The sequence below is a fragment of the Carassius carassius genome, chromosome 49, assembly GCF_963082965.1.
Source record: "Carassius carassius chromosome 49, fCarCar2.1, whole genome shotgun sequence".
Lineage (NCBI taxonomy): Eukaryota > Metazoa > Chordata > Actinopteri > Cypriniformes > Cyprinidae > Carassius > Carassius carassius.
The window spans coordinates 19,751,875-19,772,001 of NC_081803.1; the positions used below are offsets into that span (position 1 = coordinate 19,751,875).

Below are 20,127 nucleotides of genomic sequence, written 5' to 3' on the forward strand. Positions count from 1 at the left end.
TTTAAAAAAATGAAATGCACACAAAATATTGTATTTTTTGTGTGGTGAAGTCGATGAAAGTTATGAAAATGACAAGTGTGACACTATGTCTTAAATGTACACCAAACCAGTGTTATTTTTGTAGTGTTTATATATTATTATTGCTTTATTAATATTTTTAATTGATGTGTATTTTTATATTTTCAGTATTTTTTTTAATTTTGTATTGTGCCTTTTTTATTTGCTTTTGTTGTTGTTGTTTTTATAATATTATTATTTAGGTTTAATTTATATTTATTTTTTTCAGCTTTAGATTTAATTTATTTTCTGTTAGTAATTTGAGTGTTTACACTTTAAACAAAAATGAGAAATATTGCCTTGGTGAATAACTAATAGTTTCAACTTGCCATATAATATGAACATTTTATTTTAGCTTTATTTCAGTTAACATTTATTTTTATAATTGTTTATTATTTTTAGATTTTGATAACGATTATTATTATTATTTTTTTCATTAAATTTGTTGTTTGCAATGAATCATTGAGCCAGTACATAGGAAATTGCCATTGAAAAACATCCATACTGAGCAGACAATATAATCTTTAATTCAGAGCTGTCAAGTTTGATTTCGGCTGGAAATTTCATATTTCAACAACAGGTGATAAAGAGGTTCAAATTATGTACTGTACACAGTAAGAAAGCTATAAAAAATAGTGTGGATAGCAACTCAGATCATATGATCTTTTGCAGACTAATCTTGGCATGTCTGAGTACAGTTTGAGTCTTTGTTGAGATTTCTTCTGAAACTAGCAAGCTACTGGGGTCTTTTTCTTAAATCTCCGAAACAGAAATGCAAAGTGTCCATTTGCTCTGCATTGCTGTCTAGGACTAATTGTTCTCAAACTCTCTATTTCCTCCAGATGAGTCCGGTTTGACCCCTCCACCAAGCCTTTCACCAGTGATGCAGGTACCAGTCCCTAAAGAAACCCCCAGAGGAGTTGCATCCATGGGGCAGGACTTCCTAGAATCATTCCTGTCTTATAATGATCATCTTCTGGCCCAGAAGGGTGTGACTCTTCCCAGCGGTTTACCCCCTAATCTGGTGCCCATGTTGGAGAAGGGGCTTGGGGCCGGAGCAGAGGCCCGGTCCCCTGACCAGCCCTTCTTGAAGAAGATGCTCCCTGCACACAGTGCCACTGGCCACCCCACTTTACCTCCAGCCTACGACCTCCCCACCGAACCCCCAGAAGCCGTCGCAACACCGAGCTGGGATACCGATGCTCCGACCCAGCACCCCAAACCTTTGGGCACCACTGTGAATGCTGAAACAGAGTCTAGTGTTTTCACCTCAGGTAAGAAAACTAGTGGATGTTCCTCATGCTGCTGTGCATTTACATAGAGTTGACTCTGTTTAACTTTGTTGTTTTGTTTGTTATTTTGTTGTTGTCTCGCAAGCGCTCATGGAAATTAAATGAGTGCTTTGTCAATGAAAATCATTGGCTAGCCTGGTTTCCATTCACTTTTAATGCATTTTTTTTGATATTGTGTAATGCCAATTGGAAACCCAAAGATGTGAATAAAATATCCATAATGCGCATAAAAAAGCTTGCATGGCCACTTTGGATGGATCATTTTCAGTATGAAGATATGCACATTAAAAAAACACTAGTTGAAAAAAATAAAGATAAAATAGAAACATTAAAACACAAAACCAAATAAAAATGAAAAAAACATATAACCACATATTACTCAAATTCAAAATGAAGACTAAAAATAGAAAAACAAATATTTTTTATATTAAATATTACAAATTTATATTAAAAGGTTAATTGAAAATGTTAATAAATATTACAATAGTATACAAATAATACTAAATTATTAATAATACAAAAAAAAACATTGCTTCGATAATTGGCTACTATCCATTATCTCTTGTGATGACTGACAAACATAAAGTTCATCAGAGCATTTTGTCTAATTAAAAGTAATTGATCATGATTATTAAAGCCAGCGTCTGTTTGTACTGAATGCAGTGGCTATTTTATTTTCACTAACTCTGCCCACCATTGCTCAGATATTTGCTTTTTATTACTAATAATAGCATATAATATGACACTTTGTGTTAGTAGAAGCTGTCACGGTTTACATTAGTGTAAACTAAATATTTATTGCCACTTATACTTTGTGCATTATCCATGCCAAACCGGAACTAACCAGTATAAACTATCCTGAACCAGTATGAAAACTGGAGCTACTCTAAGCTAGCATTCTTGCACAGCTACAACAACATGATGTAGATGTTTCTCCTCGCTGTTGTTTTCCATCTCGAATCCCCTCTGTAGACATTCTCAGACGAACCGTTGGGTTTTTAATGTCGTCTGTCTGGCATTTTCCTCCAGCTGTAACAAACTGCAGGGTCAATTTCACAGACCCAGAGGGCTACATCGATTCTTCAGATGACCCGCCCCTCCCTGAAGGAGTGTTCCTGCAGTGCACTTACACAGTGACCGTCTACATGGGCTATGGTGTGGAGCTACAGGTACCTTTTAATATAAGCTTTAAATATTGCTTCCATTAATCATATATTTCCTGCAGCACCAAATGATATGACAAACTACGCTGGATATTATTGACTGAATGGGCACCTGTTAATGCATGGATCTCTTTAAATGACATGCTAATAGACTGTGTAATCCAACAAATATGCAGCTGCAGAACACCGACCACAGCATGTGGCCCCGAGGGAGTTATCTGGAAATGCAATCTGCTGCCTAACAAGCTTTTTTTCCTCCAGTGCCTAGCACATTTTCTCGACACCCTCGGATACAGGTGACTGAGCTGAACAACCCTGCGTCCGGTCGAACATGCCCTCTTGTGGAACGTGGTGTATTTGCACGGATCTAATTACTGGAGTTGAGCACTTAAGGCCGGTGGGGCCGCAGTGTGTTCCCAGAGAGCCGAAGCCACACAAGCCAGATGTTAATGAGAGAAACAGGGGTTTGTTAGAGTCATATTGCCGCAGTGCCCGCATACAGCCAACTGTAATCCCATGACCACATCCCCTGTCCCTGTGTGGAGGATTCACGCCTGTGACATAATCTCTAATTACCGCTTTAATCCAAAACCAGAGTCCTGCTGTATCTGTGTATGTGTGTTGAATATTCTGTCTCAGGGGATTAAAACACTTCCTATTAATTTGGTATGTTTACACACACTGTCCTCATGGGATCAGATGAGATGATAATCCATGCTGGCTGTGATATGCTTTAAAGTTAACATGAAATAAACATGAACCCTTTTTACTTTCTTACTGCACATTCCTGATGTTATTCTGCACAATTTATTGTTGCACGTTATTTCAAAGAAAATGAAAAATGTTCTTGTAATCATCAATCAAAATGAAGATTTGTCAAGGAAACTCTATGAATATTTAAGTAATGTACTGTATATATATATATATATATATATATATATATATATATATATATATATATATATATATATAAAATATATTTTTTTAACAAATTGTTAGGTTATATTGTTATACATATATTGTTTTAATGAGTGAAGTCGAGGCGCATGTCACTGCCTCTATATTTTGAGTTACTCATGCATGAAGGTACCATCATTTAATTATCAGAGACCATCATTGCACCATGTACTTTTTTGTTAAGTTGTGTTCTCAAATGATAAGAATATTGCTGTGAATGCTGTACTGTTCTTGCCAGACATACTTCGTGCTGTACTGTGTGTTTCTTACCAGTGGTTCCTGCTAACGTGATTGGCATCCCTTCGTTGTAGGTCAAAAGTGTCAACCTGTCAGAAGGCGAGCAGCTGTCAATCAGAGGGGTAGATGAAGCCGGGGCCCTGCTGGTTCTGGCCAATCAGACGCTTCTGGTGGAAGGTCAGGTGATCCGCAGCCCGACCAATACGCTGTCTGTGTTCTACCGCTCGTCTCCAGAGGGAGGATTCGGCACGTTTCAGCTGCATTATCAAAGTGAGTCTTTTTCAAGACGAGCCACTTATGCATTAAACAGCATCTTTGGTACGCACCTCTTGCTGTGGTTTTATACAGATAATTATTCTTTTACATAAAACTCTGATGTTTATGTAAAATTATATTAATGAGTCCCACAGGTGCTTGTGTAAATGCTAAAAACGCTTCTCATCCGGAAGTCTCATTTCTTGTGGTGCTCTTGTTGAAATTCTTAGTCGCCTGCCAGACTTTGCCTCCAAACTTTTAATTGAAATAGTCTTCATTTGGCCGTGTCCATTAACCTGCTAATGTACTTGTAGTAATGTATTTCACGAGGCTTTATTGTGCCGTCTTGTGTGCAATTTGTCTCATTCTGCATCCTCGAGTGGCATTAGCATACATTTTCTTCATAAATGATTAAAGGAATAGTTCACCCTCAAAAACCCATGATTATTTACTCCGATGTCATAAAAGGAGAGTTTTTGAAGGATAATCATGCACTCTTTATTGTCCAGTTTTTCGCCTGAGTTGTGCCCTGCCTCGACGGCCTCATTTTGGGGAGATGTCAGTAAAAGATCTGCATCCCGGAGGCACGGCCCATTTCCAGTGTCACATGGGATACCACCTGCAGGGGGACGCCACGCTCATGTGTGTCAATGCCTCGCTGCCCGTGTGGAGCCAACATGAGCCAAGCTGCAGAGGTGAGACACTGAGATTAGTAGAGGAACAAGTGTGTAAATGTTCATATAAATAGAGGTCGTTTGGACAAACTCCTAACCCTCACATTAAACATGTATTCTATATGTTTATATGTGACACTGAAGACAGTTTTTTTTACCCTATTTTGAAATGGAGATGGACACAGTTTTTGTTTTATCCAGCTGTATTTACTCAGTGTAACTTAGAACATCCAAGTCAAAGATAAAACCGATTTTTCTGACATGCTGGTGTTATATCTTTCACTTGGATGTTATAAGATGCACTAATGTATATATATGGTAATAATAGTAATAGGTTATTAAAAAGAATGTTAATATAACAAATGCAAAATACATATACATATTTCCTTTTATTACTTTATTTATTTTAAAAAGAGTCATAAACACATTTTCCATTATTCCATCATCAAGCTTTGTGTGGAGGGGTTGTAAAAAATGCCACAGTGGGCCGTGTACTGTCCCCCTCTCCCCATCCGGGCCCTAACAGCATGCTGGACCGCAGCTGCTCTTGGTCCCTGGAGGCTCCTAACGGTCTGAGGCTGCACCTGCATTTGGAGAGAATGGTGTTGGGTCCGACAGACAGGTAATAGTGTGTCATCTAAATCAATGCACGATTTTTGTAAGTATATAAGAGACTCAAGCTTTCTCCTATGAAACAGGCTGGTCTTATGGAGCGGCCTCGATGCAGGGTCAGTGGTCCTGTTTGATTCCGGGCGTGGCGGCCCCATCCCGTTTGAGGGAGTGATCAGCGAAGGTCCGGCTGTTCGGGTCCAGTTTATAACAGACCAGCCTAATATTCACAACACTGGATTCAATATACGTTATGAGGGTAGGTCACATGCATCTCTGTACCACCAAACATGTTGAGCAAATACATCCAACTGAATGTAAATCTACCTATAATAAGAATCTGGACATTAAACCATCTGATGCATGAATTCTTAAATCAGGAAGGTAAGGGAAATAAAATACAGATTATTCATTGTTTAGATTTAGAAATCAATAGAAATATATTTTATAATATAATAAATTAATATAAACATTAAGCTTCTCTCACCCCACAATTATGTATTTTGATGTGATAGTAAAAATACCTCGGTTTATAAAATATTTAAATACATATAAAATTAATATTTTTCTCCTATATTTCCTACAACAGAAATAGCATGTGTATATTGTGTATGTGTATAGTATGTTATAATAAGCAATGTTTCCGTATTTAATGTATCGCCACTTTTAGCCATTTTGATATTACGTTGTCATAAATAAAAAAAAGGACAGTGATACTGAATGATGTGTAAAGATATAACATCACAATCTGAAATATAAAATATATATATATATATATTTACGGTATTTATTTATTTTTATTTTATTTTTATTTATTTTTTCAAATTATTGGGAATCAACTTAAAAAGTGTGCTAACATGTCTGACTGATATGGAAATTGTCCAATTGTTGTATTTTGTTATCATTTAAACCATAAAATAAATGTTTTTTTTTATTATGTGTTTTGCTTGAAAAGTATGCAAAACATGTTTCTTTAAGTATATTTTGTTTGATATTTTATCTGTATATATTATTTCTAAAAATTTTATTTGGCCATGCAATAGCATTTGTACATTTTTAAGTGTAACTAATCTAGCTGGATTGTTTGTTATTCTAGCTAACAGAGCTTGTTCTAATTGTTCACGTTTAGCATTTGAGAAGGGCCACTGCTATGAGCCATACATCCAGAATGGAAACTTCAGCACGACAGACCCGACTTACGGCGTGGGGACGGTGGTGCAGTTCACCTGTGACCCCGGGCACTCGCTGGAGCAGGGGCCGCCCGTCATTGAGTGCATCAACACGCGAGACCCCTACTGGAACGACACAGAGCCCCTCTGCAAAGGTAGAGTCATGACAGATGATCACAACTTTACTCTACATGCTGCATAATACATATCACTGCCAGACAACATCTGTCCTTTGCTAAATGTCATGGGATGTCAGATTTGTAGCTAGTTAGAACATTTTCTCTAATTATGCTATGGTAATTGCATAGAATGTTAATGATATTTTAATATTCAAAAACGGCCTTTGATCTAAGTGCATTTTAGAATTTCATCTTTTTTGCATATATGATCATCAGTAGTCGTGACTTTTAGTTGTTGCCCTATATTTAACCGTGTTGTAATTCATCTTTAGCTGGGATAAACAAGGTTTTCCGTGACTGACATCAGGTCGTAAAACTAACAGCAGAACGTAACACGTTGTTTCCCATCAGACTCAAATAAATTAAACTTGCTCTCATATCTAAAGTAAACTTTGGACCAGTTTTCCTTTGTTCACACAAAATGCTCCTCAGAGGTGAGGCTAGCCTTTTGATTATTTCCGCTGATGAGAGGCTTTGTCACTACAATTTGCTTTAATTTCAACTTCTCTTAAACATGCCGAGACTGATCCTTACCCTGTTCAGCGCTGAACTGGCGAGCAATTCCAGCTGCAGTGTTGAACCGATGGCCCATTGAGACTCTCTGCATTATCCTGTCTTCTCTTGAAATTGTCTTACGTGGACAACCTGCCTTTTGGGGGGACTTGAATGAATTACTGTCACTGTAAAGCTGCAATATTCGAGAAGTGACAGATTTGGAAGGACACACTTCTTGTGCAGTGGCTAAAAGGCTTGTCCCTTTGAATATCTGGACAACCTTCTGTTGTAGGATTTCAGTCTCAGTGAAAATTAGAGGAATATTGCCATTTAAATAGACTTTGTCTCATAAATAAGGAAATTAGATCAAGGTGCCAGAATTACACCAATAACTTGGAGGTATCTGAAAGTTTTGTAAGTTTATTTTTCAAATATCTCAATCTAGTTTTTTATACTGTACTTCAGCATACAATAAATGTATGAAATATGCTTAGAAAACTGCCCTTTTACTCCTGTTATGATAACAAGCAGTAACCTTGAAATTTAGGAAATTGTAGGTTGTTCTCTAATTTTGCTCTCCACTATGCATGTGTGTATGTATATATATATATATATATATATATATATATATATATATATATATATATATATATAAATACAGACTTCTGACATTTTATTCACTGAATCATGAGACAGACAACAATGTGACAGAGAAATCAATGCGACCCGTGTCTGTGTGGCCTCTCTGCAGCTCTCTGTGGCGGTGACCTGTCCGGCCCCAGCGGCGTTATCCTGTCCCCAAACTGGCCCGAATGGTACGGGGAGGGTGAGGACTGCAGCTGGAGGATTCACGTCGGCGAGGACAAACGTGTCCTGCTGGACGTGCAGCTGTAAGTTCTTCTGGAACATTCTGTTCTGAAAACAACAGCAAAGTCTTCTGGTTTGGCTGCTTTGCTGGCTGACGTGTCAAACTGCTGCTGCTTGAATCAAACGAAGCCCACAGACCTGCTGGATGCGATGACTCACCGAACCGCCTGAATGACTCGTACATTTTCTCATTTCCTCCCACACAAACCCCTCATCTCTCGCCCACTGTCTCTTTCTTTCTTTCTCATTAGCTTGAATCTGAGCAACAGTGATATGCTAACCATTTTGGATGGAGATGAGGTCACAACACGTATACTGGGGCAGTTTGTTGGGGGAACCAGCCCTTTTAAGATGTCCTCCTCGACCCCTGACCTCACCATCACCTTCCACTCAGACCCAGCCGGTCTGGTCTTTGGGAAAGGAGAGGGTTTCATCATCAACTACATGGGTAAGGACACTCGAGCTAATTGCAACATAGTTAAAATGCATAAATTAGACTTAGTCTCATGCAAATTGCTCTCAAACATGGCAAGAGTGTTCTCAAAACCTGATTGTCTAGAACTGAAGAGTTTGTTTGCATAATGAGCAATATATCTTTGTGAATACTTAATTACTTCATTTTAACCTGTCCATAAACGTCATGTATAACAACAAACATTGATTGGTCACTTTGATATATTTTCTTCTGGGCAGTACTTGAAGAAATTGCACTGTGGACCAGGCCAGTGTTATTTATACACTATTATAGTAGAATCTATTCATTTTGAATTAGCTGTTATTTTTATTTTTAATTTTAGTTTATGTTTTAGTAATTTTGATAAGTGCTTTTGTAATTTTTACAAATCTTTTCTTTTTTCTTTTTTTTTTTTAGTACTTTAACATAGAAAACTGGAAATTATACAATGGCAAATAACTGAAATAAAACCTTTGAACATTGAGTTTTTCATCTAATATTAATATTTTATTTTATTTCCGATAATTTTACTACTTTAACTTAAAAGAAGATTAGAAATGTTGCCATGCACATTTAAGTTGAAGTACTAAAATTACTTAAAATTAATGTAAATGTAAATATTATATGAAAATCTATTTTAAGTTTTTCATTTAATATTTGTATTTTAATATTTTTCAGATTTAATTTGAGTTATTTAGTACTCCAGCTTAAACTTATTACAATTAGTTGCTAAAGCAACATTTCTAATATTCGTTAAGTTTAAGTTTTTTTATTTAATTTTTTTCATTTAATATTTAAATCTTATTTTATTTCCGCTTTATTTCAGTTAATAAAAACATACAAAATTTTGGTTAACAATACTCAATAGTCTGGCTAAAAAAAAGGCAGTCACAGTGTATAGACAAATTAAATTTCCATATTAAAGAAAAGCTTTATGCACAAACATTCAGTCTTTTATGAGTATCACGTACACACACAGATAATCTCAATGCAACTCTTTCTTTTCAAATTACTTTAACCGATCCGTTTGAACCTATGTTCTCAAATGGTCAGCATGGATTTCAATCAAGGGATTTTTTTTTTTTTGCACAGATGCAACTATTTTCAGCTCTTGAAATCTCCCACCATCCTCTTCTCCTCCTCTCCTGGCTGCCCTCATTCATTCACATTTAGTTTTGTCTCTATCCTCTCCCATAGGATATACACACAATCTCCAGTAATGGCTTGAACTCAAAAGACAGAGATACTCTTTTTATGTAATATAATGGTAGAGGATAAAGTTCCCCGCTGAATAAAGGTCACAGATACACTGTGAATTCACAATGGCAGTCGATTTGCACATGAACTGAGCGCATGTGGAATATAAAGAAACCCACATTAGTGCTGCGCTAACATTGTACATGAACATCCAGCTATGTTAGGAATAGCTGATAAATTGGAAAACAGTTCTGAATGCCTTATAAATAAAAAATGCATCTACTCAGACCTTTTACATCTATTTATACTTTTTTTTTACAACTACAAGATCTGAAATCTTATGAATAAAGAACTAAAAGTGTCAGAGCTGTGACCTAGCGGTTAGCGTGCATACTCCTACAAGTCAAGTCAAGTCACCTTTATTTATATAGCGCTTTAAACAAAATACATTGCGTCAAAGCAACTGAACAACATTCATTAGGAAAACAGTGTGTCAATAATGCAAAATGACAGTTAAAGGCAGTTCATCATTGAATTCAGTGATGTCATCTCTGTTCAGTTTAAATAGTGTCTGTGAATTTATTTGCAATCAAGTCAACGATATCGCTGTAGATGAAGTGTCCCCAACTAAGCAAGCCAGAGGCGACAGCGGCAAGGAACCGAAACTCCATCGGTGACAGAATGGAGAAAAAAACCTTGGGAGAAACCAGGCTCAGTTGGGGGGCCAGTTCTCCTCTGACCAGACGAAACCAGTAGTTCAATTCCAGGCTGCAGCAAAGTCAGATTGTGCAGAAGAATCATCTGTTTCCTGTGGTCTTGTCCTGGTGCTCCTCTGAGACAAGGTCTTTACAGGGGATCTGTATCTGGAGCTCTAGTTGTCCTGGTCTCCGCTGTCTTTCAGGGATGTAGAGGTCCTTTCTAGGTGCTGATCCACCATCTGGTCTGGATACGTACTGGATCCGGGTGACTGCAGTGACCCTCTGATCTGGACACAGATTGGATCTGGAGGCCACGGTGACCTCGGAATAAGAGAGAAACAGACAAATATTAGCGTAGATGCCATTCTTCTAATGATGTAGCAAGTACATCGGGTGTTATGGGAAGTGTTTCCGGTTCCGGTTTACCTAATTAATGCAGCCTAAAAATCCTTTAACGGATTTGGATATTAAAAGCATATTAGTATGTTATGTGTAAGCCAGGTTAAAGAGATGGGTCTTTAATCTAGATTTAAACTGCAAGAGTGTGTCTGCCTCCCGAACAATGTTAGGTAGGTTATTCCAGAGTTTAGGCGCCAAATAGGAAAAGGATCTGCCGCCTGCAGTTGATTTTGATATTCTAGGTATTATCAAATTGCCTGAGTTTTGAGAATGCAGTGGACGTGGAGGATTATAATGTAAAAGGAGCTCATTCAAATACTGAGGTGCTAAACCATTCAGGGCTTTATAAGTAATAAGCAATATTTTCAAATCTATACGATGTTTGATAGGGAGCCAGTGCAGTGTTGACAGGACCGGGCTAATATGGTCATACTTCCTGGTTCTAGTAAGAACTCTTGCTGCTGCATTTTGGACTAGCTGTAGAAGTCCAAAATACTAGCTGCACTAGTAGTGCAGAACAACCACCCAATAAAGCATTACAATAATCTAACCTTGAGGTCATAAATGCATGGATTAACATTTCTGCATTTGACATTGAGAGCATAGATATCATAGATCATAGATATTGAGAGATATCTCCCAAGGGTAACATATAAAGTGTGAAGAGTAGTGGCCCTAGTACTATTACACACTCCTACACACGTTTGTGTAGGCAAAGCAAGATCAATTTGATGTTTTGATTCCTGAAAGGCCAAAAGTAATATAAAACTAGGTCATACATTTCCTAAAAATGAGTGAGTTGTGCTTGCTCATGCATAAGTCGCCTCCGTAATGCTAGGGTGTTGTGGATGGTTACTAGGTGGTTGCTTACTGGCCTAGGTCAATAAAATCCACCCTTGTGTGAGATTCTGGTCTTTATGAGTCACATCTCTCCTTTAATGTGAGTAAATAGGATTTTCATTATCTGCTAGGAAAAAATTGTCCATTCACTGTAATAACACCTTTTAAATCAGATGTCATGTATATATGGTACGTGCATATATGTAATGATTTATTTTTATATTGTTTTTACATTTTATATTTCTTTATTTTTTGCATAATTTCTTTGAAATATTTATTTTTAGGGAGATCAATTTATTTTTATTTATTGTATTATTTTATCATAGTTATTTATTATTTTATTTTGGGTGGATGATGGGATGGAAGGGGATTGGTGACCATGTTTATCCTGTCAATATAGTTTTATTTATATATATATATAGACTTTCTGTGTGATGAATAGAAGAGTTTAAATAATTTCACTTCTTTTTTCAGAGGTGTCACACAATGACTCGTGTCCAGACCTACCTGAGATCCAGAATGGCTGGAAGACCACTTCTCATGCGGCGCTTGTGCGTGGAGCCCGTATCACATATCAGTGCGACCCAGGGTACGACCTAGTGGGCAGTGAAACCCTGACCTGTCAGGTGGACCTGAGCTGGAACACGCAGCCTCCATTCTGCGAGAAGAGTGAGTCAAGCACAGTTGGGTGTCTTTGCTAATTGGAACCTAAAAGAACTTTCAATTTCAGTGGATTCAAATGTCATCCTTTTCTGCTGTGTCTCCTTTTCTCGCTTCCCTTCATTAGTTATGTACTGCACAGACCCTGGACACGTGGAGCACTCCACACGCACACTGTCTGATCCCAAACTCTTGGTCGGCACCACTATCCAGTATAGCTGCATTCCCAGATACATCCTGCTGGGCGGCGGCACACTCACTTGCTATGGTCGAGAACCTGGCACCCCTGTTTGGACGTCTCGCTTGCCTCATTGCGTTTGTGAGTTCCCATAAAATGTTTTGTCCCCAAAACAAATTATTTTATGTTTAATTTCCTATTTAATCCCTCAATCATTCCTGGTTTATTTCCCTGTGTATTAGCGGAAGAATCAGTGTCCTGTGAGAATCCTGGCCTTCCTGACAATGGCTACCAGATATTGTCTAAAAGGCTTTACCTACCAGGAGAGTCTCTAACCTTCATGTGCTACCAAGGCTATGAACTTATTGGTGAGATGGCTATCAAGTGCATTCTGGGAAATCCCTCTTTTTGGAGCGGTCCATTACCTCTTTGCAGAGGTAAGAATCATATATGGTATTTACAAAAAAATATGTACCCATATATAATATGTATGTATATAAATGTATAGGGTTAACCCTTTATACCAAGATTTATTTATTTATTTTCTTCTATAATAATAATAATAATAATAATAATAATCTATATTATTATTATTACTTTGTTACTGTTATTTTACTTACCAAAAATTACAAACTTAACTGCATAACAGATATTTTCTTTTCAAATTCATTTTCAAATGTATTTATTGAATATATAAAAGAGTATCTTTATATATTTAAAAAAACAAATATTGTCTTGGAATAGTCATCAGATTTTGTTATGCAGCTGAATAACAGATGTTTAATTTTCAAAAAAGGTATTTAATTAATATTCAAAACGTATATATTTAAAAATTAAATATATTCTAAGAATACTTAGAATATTCATTAAATGTATGTTATGCTGCTCCATTAGGGTAGTAATAAATTGAAACAAAGTGCAGATGTTGGGATTACATTTTATGATCACCATTACTTATATAACATATATTACTTGTGTGTGTGTGTATATAAACACACACATAAGTAATATATGTCTAATGTTATTATTTAATTACATTTTAATATTATTTATTAAATGCTGATGTATTAAATATATGTATTTTGGCCCAATATATTTCAGCCAATCATGAATGCTCTAGCAGTCATGCACTAGAGGGTAAGTTTTATTTTTTAAATGTACTAGTTTAAGCAAAGGTTTAGCTTGTTTAGTTCTACTGTAAGTGTCTACCTTTGATATCTGAAGCAGCAAAGCTGCATTGTTATATGAGAGATTATATATTTATAATGTTTGATAGATGTAGTGTGTAAATCAAGCGGAAATGAATTATTAGCATATATCATCTTGTATCTTGTCTAGTTGCTGAAGCCACGGCAGATTCTTCTTTTGATGGGGGAAGTATGGCTCTAGCGATATTTATACTGGTGCTGCTAGTGTCTGTTTTATTGGGAGGAGCCTACATCTATGTCACAAGGTGAGCAATACAGAAAGTGAAAAGTATAAGTCTAATGTGAGCACAGCTCTGGGCACTTACACATGTTTTGTTTCTGCTTTAATAGATTGCTCAAAGCTTCTTGTAATAATAAAATGGTGCTCAGTGTCACCACTTGTTGTGAAATTAGATTGATTCTTTATAAAGCATGTAATGGCTTGAAGCGCAATGATATGTGTAGGTGGGAAAACACCATGACTGATCGCTGATGCGAGAGAACGTGCTGCGTTTGAACCCCTGTGAATCACTCTTCTCTGTTCCTCAGGTGCCGTTATCATTCAAACTTGAGACTTCCTCTTATGTATCCACATCCCTACAGCCAGATAACCGTGGAAACAGAGTTTGACAACCCTCTCTATGAGACTGGAGGGGTGAGAATCTCCCAGAACACTTCAATGCCACATAACAAGGCCCTTGAAATCACACTTTAGTGACACTGTGTACAAGTGTTTATTTGATGATCACACACTGGAAGATCCTCCGTAATGCCTGTATTTCTCATGTTTATGTTTTACAGGACACAAGAGAATATGAGGTGTCCATATGAAGAGTCCCACAGACACGTCCCGTACTGCTCCATTGCTTACAGGAAGTGATGTAAATAGATCCTGTCAACTCCACTCTCCCCACCTCCCCAACCTACAGAGCACAGAGAGGGGCATGAAGGGAACGGGGCTGTGAAACAGGAAGTACCAGTGCAGAGATCGTTTGGCCAGTAGACGTTACTGTGGTTTAACAACATGTGATTTGACACGTTTGTGCTCACAGCCAGAGGTTCTCATTCTGACATTCACAAACACGCATGTGTGTGTGATATTACAAGCACGTGAAAAATAACACGTAAAGAGTTTACACAGTGTTCTTTCGCCTCAATACCGTGACTTGCAGGACAGTTTAACCCTGGCGTTCGTAACCCCTTTGCTCCGATACAAAGGGGTGGTGGTGGCGCTGTCCCGTGTCTGTCTGTGCCCCGTCCTGCCTGCTGTCATTTTTAAGTCTTTGTACTTAGAGCAGTTTGTAGTGCAGGTTTTAAAGTAGTATTTTTTCCCTGCAAGTGATGTCCTACTGCAGCAGAGAGCAGATGATGTATTTATTTTGAAGTATATGTGAAATGTTCTCTGCTGAATAATGAATACTTCATTTTGGAGATCGAGAAAAAAAATGTAACTGATTTCTCTAAAGAAATGTGAAAAATAAAAATCTTTTCTAACACTGATGTGTCCTGATTTATTTGGAAAGAGATCTGACAGATGTGGAGCCCCGAACCTATTTAAAATTTAAAATAAAGGAAAATAAATAAAGGAACATATAACTTTTACAATTCATACAATTAATTTTTTATTAAATTCAGTCCTGAATTTACTTTTGTATTACTTTCCCCCCTTAATTTATTCTGTTTTGTTCCCTAATTTTTAGTAATACATTTATGCTCCACTGATAAATCTGTGGCAAATTCTGCCCACTACGGAATCGCCCCCCCCCCCCCCCCCCCCCATAATCCTGGGTTTATTTCTCACAATTCTGACTTTTTCTCAATTCAGAATTAAATTAAACTCCCAGCTGTGAGTTTATAGTAGTAGCTCATAATTAGTGTATATTAACCTGAGACATAAATTCACAATTTTGAGACGTCTGAATTGTGAGATATAAACTTTACTATTTATTTTGTGCTGCAAACAAAGTCTGAGTTTATATCTCACAATTCTGACTTCTATGGAGGTGGAAACACCAGAGTCACAGTGAAAGTTTCACATGTTATCTCTCAGTCCACCCATTTCCTTTGACTGTTTTATCTTCTTTTGAAAACAATACGGTGTTAAATGGGTGCATTACTATCCAATTTGCAAATTCTTATACACGTTACCAAAGAATCGTTCAGCAAAACCTGAACACATTCAAGGCTCAGAGACACAGGAAAAACCAAACCCACTGGTTGTGGCTGTCCGGAAAGATCTGATCTGATAGTGTGAATGTTTTTAAACTACGTTCACTTCCTCTATGTGCTTTCCGTACCATTTGACTTCACCGCGGAGCACTGAGTCTGGAGATAATGCAACGTTCAGTGTTTGCCGCGTGAAGGTCAGTTAATCGTTTCCTTAATGAGTTTAATGCAACACTTTTCATATCACAGTGCAATATATATTTTTCTGGTTCTATCTGTAGCCTGTATTTCCTGTCCATGTGGCATAAACCACTTTCACTTTTATAATATGCAAAAAAAAAAAGTGATTTTTAAAGTATGTTATGTAATTCAAAGATAAGATCTGATGAATCAAAAAGCTTTGTAAGACACTCATGGCTCCTGCAACCAGTTTTCTTGTAGTTATCAACGAAACATTTGCAGAAGGAGTCAACAGAGGAAGTGCAGTCACTTCTGTGTTTAAACGTAACCATTTTTCTGTCTTGGCGTAATGCGGCTGTCAGTTAAACGGTCAGTTGTACTCCTGCTAACCATCTTCGGAACTTATACGCTTACTAGGACTCTATATGAGGTGCTAACATGCCCTGGAGAGGTTCCCAGAACTCATGTGGTGTCTATAGGGGTTCAAAACTTGAACCAGACACTGTATCGGTATGACCAGAACACACCGATGGTGTTTGTGGGAGGGGTTCCACGATCAGGGACCACCTTGATGCGTGCCATGCTAGATGCCCACCCTGACATCCGCTGCGGGGAGGAGACGCGGGTGATCCCCAGGATGCTGTCTCTGCGGCAGGGCTGGGGGAGGCAGACAGAGGAGCGCTGGGCGCTGGAGGAAGAGGGAGTCAGTCAAGAGATGCTGGATGCTGCGACCAGAGCATTCCTGCTGGAGATCATCGCACGGCACGGGGATCCTGCACCACTGCTGTGCAATAAAGACCCCTTTACACTGAAGAGTGCCCTTTATCTGTCATACATTTTCCCCAAGTAAGATATCTCCTTTTTAGAGGTGCATTCAGGGATTTCATTTATTATTTTATTTTCTTTGTTTTTTTCGTAAAAGGTTTTTGCACAAAGACATTTGTAGTCCTTCTAATAAATATATTTACACCTATTTTAAATGGACTGAGTTCCATCATGAGGGCCAACAAGTCTTCATAGAAAAATGTAAAACTCTAGCTGCTGATACAGTCTAGAAGTGTTGTTTTTATTTGATTCAATTTTATTTTAAGGTTTTACACAAAGACATTTGTAAATCTGCTGTATATATACACTTATTTATTTCACATGGAGTTTCTTGAGCAGCAAATCAGCATATTAGAATGATTTCTGAAGGATCATGTGACACTGAAGACTGGAGTAATGATGCTGAAATTTCAGCTGTGCATCAATGGAATAATTTTCACATAGATTTAAGAGTACATTGCTCTTTAACTGGAACAAAGTCTAAAACAAAGGCAATATTTTGTACTGCATAAAGCAATGCCAGCAAAATCCTTTTCATTTCTAGCCTTTTTCATGACATTTCAGTCTTTCTGTCTCACTCCTCATGCCATCATCTATCCTTACAGCTCTAAATTCCTGCTAATGCTCAGAGACGGCCGGGCGTCTGTGCACTCTATGATCTCCAGACGAGTGACTATTGGTGGCTTCAACCTGTCTAGCTACAGGGACTGTCTAACTAAATGGAGCAATGCAGTCGAAGTCATGTTCTCCCAGTGTATGGCAGTAGGCCGGAGTCGCTGTATGACCGTCCGCTATGAGGATCTGGTGCTGCAACCACGAGCCACTATGCAGCGTGTGCTGCACTTTCTGAAATCACCATGGCACGAAGGTGTGCTTCACCATGAGGAGGCCATCGGGCAGCCTGGAGGAGTATCACTGTCTCGGTAGGGCGAAATAACATTTAAAGGGATAGTTCAGCCAAAAATTAAATTTCTGTCATCATTTACACACCTTCTACTTGTTCAAAAGTTGTATGGGTTTCTTTCTTCTGTTGAACATATTCTGAAGAATCTTGGTAGCCAGACTGCTGATGGTACCCATTGACTTCCATAGTATTTCCTTCAATACTATGGAAGTCAATGGTTACCATTAACTGTTTGGTTTTTCAAAATATCTTCTTTTGGGTTCAAAGCTGAAGGAAATGTATACTGTTTTGGGACAACTTGAGATTGAATAAATGATGAGAGCATTTTCATTTCTGGGTGAACTATCCCTTTAATGTCTTGGGTGCCGGCCTTCCACTGTTCCCCTGATGATCCTCGCTTTCCACTTTGTTTTTAAGAAGTGAACGCTCCACAGATCAGGTGATCAAACCAATTAACTTGGAAGCCCTCACACGCTGGGTAGGCCACATCCCAGCAGACGTCCAGCAGGACATGGAGAACATCGCACCAATGCTGAGCAGGCTGGGCTACAACCCCAAAGCCAATCCACCAGACTATGGTCCACCCGATCCGGAAGTGATCAACAATACTGAAAGGGTATATTTGAACACAGAATATGACATACATTTAATTTAATTCAGTGCAACTCAAGGATCAGAGTTGCTAGTTATTCAATAATAATTTCCAGTTTCCATGTCTTTTCTAGGTACTGAGAGGAGATTTTAAAACTCCCACAAGACTGAAAAGATTGGTACAAGTGAGTGCATGCTTTTACGTTTTTAAAGCCTAGAGTATGATATTTGATACAGATATTTCTAAGGCCCCTAAGTTATCAACCGAATCAAACTTCAGGTTGTGGTAAAAAAGTGTTTTAGATGTGAAATAGTAAACATAAGTATAATATTCTATTGTTAGTAATATTTCAAGAGAGTGACAATGCAGTGGTCTGCTATATTGTTACACTCTAAGACATCAAAAATATGTCTCAATACACCATGTTAAAATGAAAATGTGTCAAATGGTGTTTCAAATCTATTTTGAATTACAGTATCCATTTTATTTGTAGTGTTTGACGATTGAAGGAAATGTGCAAGTTTCACAGGAAATGTACTGTTAGTTTTGTATGTATTAGCAACAAACTTATTTTTTTTGCTCAGTTTTGGGCACTGAACAAACAGAGTTTCTTCTTAACTATGAGATCCATATTCTTCTATATCATACTATATGAGCCATAAAAGCCAACTGTAACAAGTAGGATACTCAACAAAAAGCGAATATGCAAATTTATTAAAAAATATTTTGTCTTCATTTTCAATAAACTGTTCATTTAAAACAAACAAATGATTTTCTAACTATTATTTCATATGACAGGCTTTACAGGGTTAAACATACTTTTGGACAAAAATGTGAAAAGTCTATTTGAAAGAAAGACAGTACAAGCACAAGCACATGTTTCAAGTTAAACAGTTCAAAAATAGATGAATCAATGATTCAACAAAATATTTAATATTAATTTGAGTGATTTGGTAGTCAGATATTAGTAGACCATGTTAACATGAACCAGGGAAATCAAATGTCATTGCAAAAATGTCAGAAGTTGGTTTTAGAAATGTATTTATTTGCAGATTCTACTTTATTTGGTGTCTTGTCATTTAATGAAATGACACTATATGTCCCAATACATTCTATAAGAATATATAGGCACACTATGATTATAGGTTGCATTATGTCACTTTGTTTTGAATAAACTATATTATTTTTTAAATAATTCCTTGTTTTGACAGGGATCTCCAAATATAGTTTTTAAAGAAGGTAGAAACTGAACAGAGTCATTGGTTGCAGTATGTGCTCGAGTTCAGCTTTGGATAACTTCACCACAATTTTGTGCCATACAGATACAGAAAAACGCGAGAAGGAAATGAGGAGCATCTTTATGCTATAGCTGTGGTTACTGGGGTCTGATTTCGATGTTGCCAGCATCCATTAGAATAAAAATGTGATTAAATCTTATTGTGTACCAAAATGTTGTTATGCAATAGACTGATGTCAAAGAAACAATTCTCAGGAAGGACATTAAACCCTGGACAGAGATCAACATTTTTACTTCCTGATGCGCTCAGAAGAGTATTGTTTGCTTTGTTTATCGAACAAAGCTTGCCATAATTCAGTTACACTGGACTTCCTGAACAATGCAGTTTTTTTTGTCTTGTTTTGGGAAATGAGAAGAGTGTGATGCACTTGGTGTCGAACTGAATGTTGTTGCTATGTGCCTGCATGCATTTCCTTGACCTAACTATTAAATTGAGTCATTGTTCTTTTCCTAGTGCCAAAATGCATTATTTTCCCCTCAGTGTTTCCAAAAGTGCATTATTTCAATAAAAATATTCCTACAAATCGAGCAATGTGTTATTTTGAATCCTATTTGTGTCATTATTTTGATCTCGAAACATTCAGAGCCAACCCTGT

The 20,127-nt window shown here is 37.4% G+C and overlaps 2 protein-coding genes across 4 annotated transcripts in view; both read left to right on the forward strand.

Annotated features, from left to right (window-relative positions):
- Window positions 1–15,063, forward strand: part of LOC132132207 (seizure 6-like protein) — a 60,667-nt gene extending 45,604 nt beyond the window's left edge. For 2 of the 3 annotated variants that reach the window (XM_059544523.1, XM_059544521.1), the window contains exons 2-17: window positions 900–1,331; window positions 2,379–2,518; window positions 3,781–3,976; window positions 4,471–4,656; window positions 5,086–5,257; window positions 5,334–5,503; window positions 6,374–6,568; window positions 7,839–7,977; window positions 8,206–8,402; window positions 12,017–12,211; window positions 12,330–12,521; window positions 12,623–12,817; window positions 13,482–13,517; window positions 13,719–13,833; window positions 14,117–14,222; window positions 14,369–15,063. In XM_059544523.1, coding sequence (XP_059400506.1) covers window positions 941–1,331; window positions 2,379–2,518; window positions 3,781–3,976; window positions 4,471–4,656; window positions 5,086–5,257; window positions 5,334–5,503; window positions 6,374–6,568; window positions 7,839–7,977; window positions 8,206–8,402; window positions 12,017–12,211; window positions 12,330–12,521; window positions 12,623–12,817; window positions 13,482–13,517; window positions 13,719–13,833; window positions 14,117–14,222; window positions 14,369–14,398 — 2,655 coding nt within the window. In that variant the 5' untranslated portion in view covers window positions 900–940 and the 3' untranslated portion in view covers window positions 14,399–15,063. The remainder of the gene's footprint in view (window positions 1–899; window positions 1,332–2,378; window positions 2,519–3,780; window positions 3,977–4,470; window positions 4,657–5,085; window positions 5,258–5,333; window positions 5,504–6,373; window positions 6,569–7,838; window positions 7,978–8,205; window positions 8,403–12,016; window positions 12,212–12,329; window positions 12,522–12,622; window positions 12,818–13,481; window positions 13,518–13,718; window positions 13,834–14,116; window positions 14,223–14,368) is intronic. The other variant, XM_059544522.1, reaches the window with a different exon arrangement.
- Window positions 15,064–15,686: 623 nt separating this feature from the next.
- On the forward strand, window positions 15,687–19,980 carry LOC132132654 (protein-tyrosine sulfotransferase 2-like). Its single transcript, XM_059545115.1, has 5 exons — window positions 15,687–16,759; window positions 17,344–17,661; window positions 18,060–18,258; window positions 18,368–18,418; window positions 19,446–19,980. The coding sequence occupies exons 1-5, from the start codon at window positions 16,263–16,265 to the stop codon at window positions 19,482–19,484; spliced, it is 1,104 nt and encodes a 367-aa protein (XP_059401098.1). The 5' UTR covers window positions 15,687–16,262; the 3' UTR covers window positions 19,485–19,980.
- Window positions 19,981–20,127: the final 147 nt, after the last annotated feature.

What these genes read in the sequence shown, in the direction of transcription:
- LOC132132654 (XM_059545115.1), top strand. Translation starts at nt 16,263, where the DNA reads ATGCGGCTGTCAGTTAAACGGTCAGTTGTACTCCTGCTAACCATCTTC. An exon ending in GGAGGAGTATCACTGTCTCG is followed by an intron (nt 17,662 to 18,059) that starts GTAGGGCGAAAT and finishes TTTGTTTTTAAG; the next exon opens with AAGTGAACGCTCCACAGATC. An exon ending in TGATCAACAATACTGAAAGG is followed by an intron (nt 18,259 to 18,367) that starts GTATATTTGAAC and finishes TGTCTTTTCTAG; the next exon opens with GTACTGAGAGGAGATTTTAA.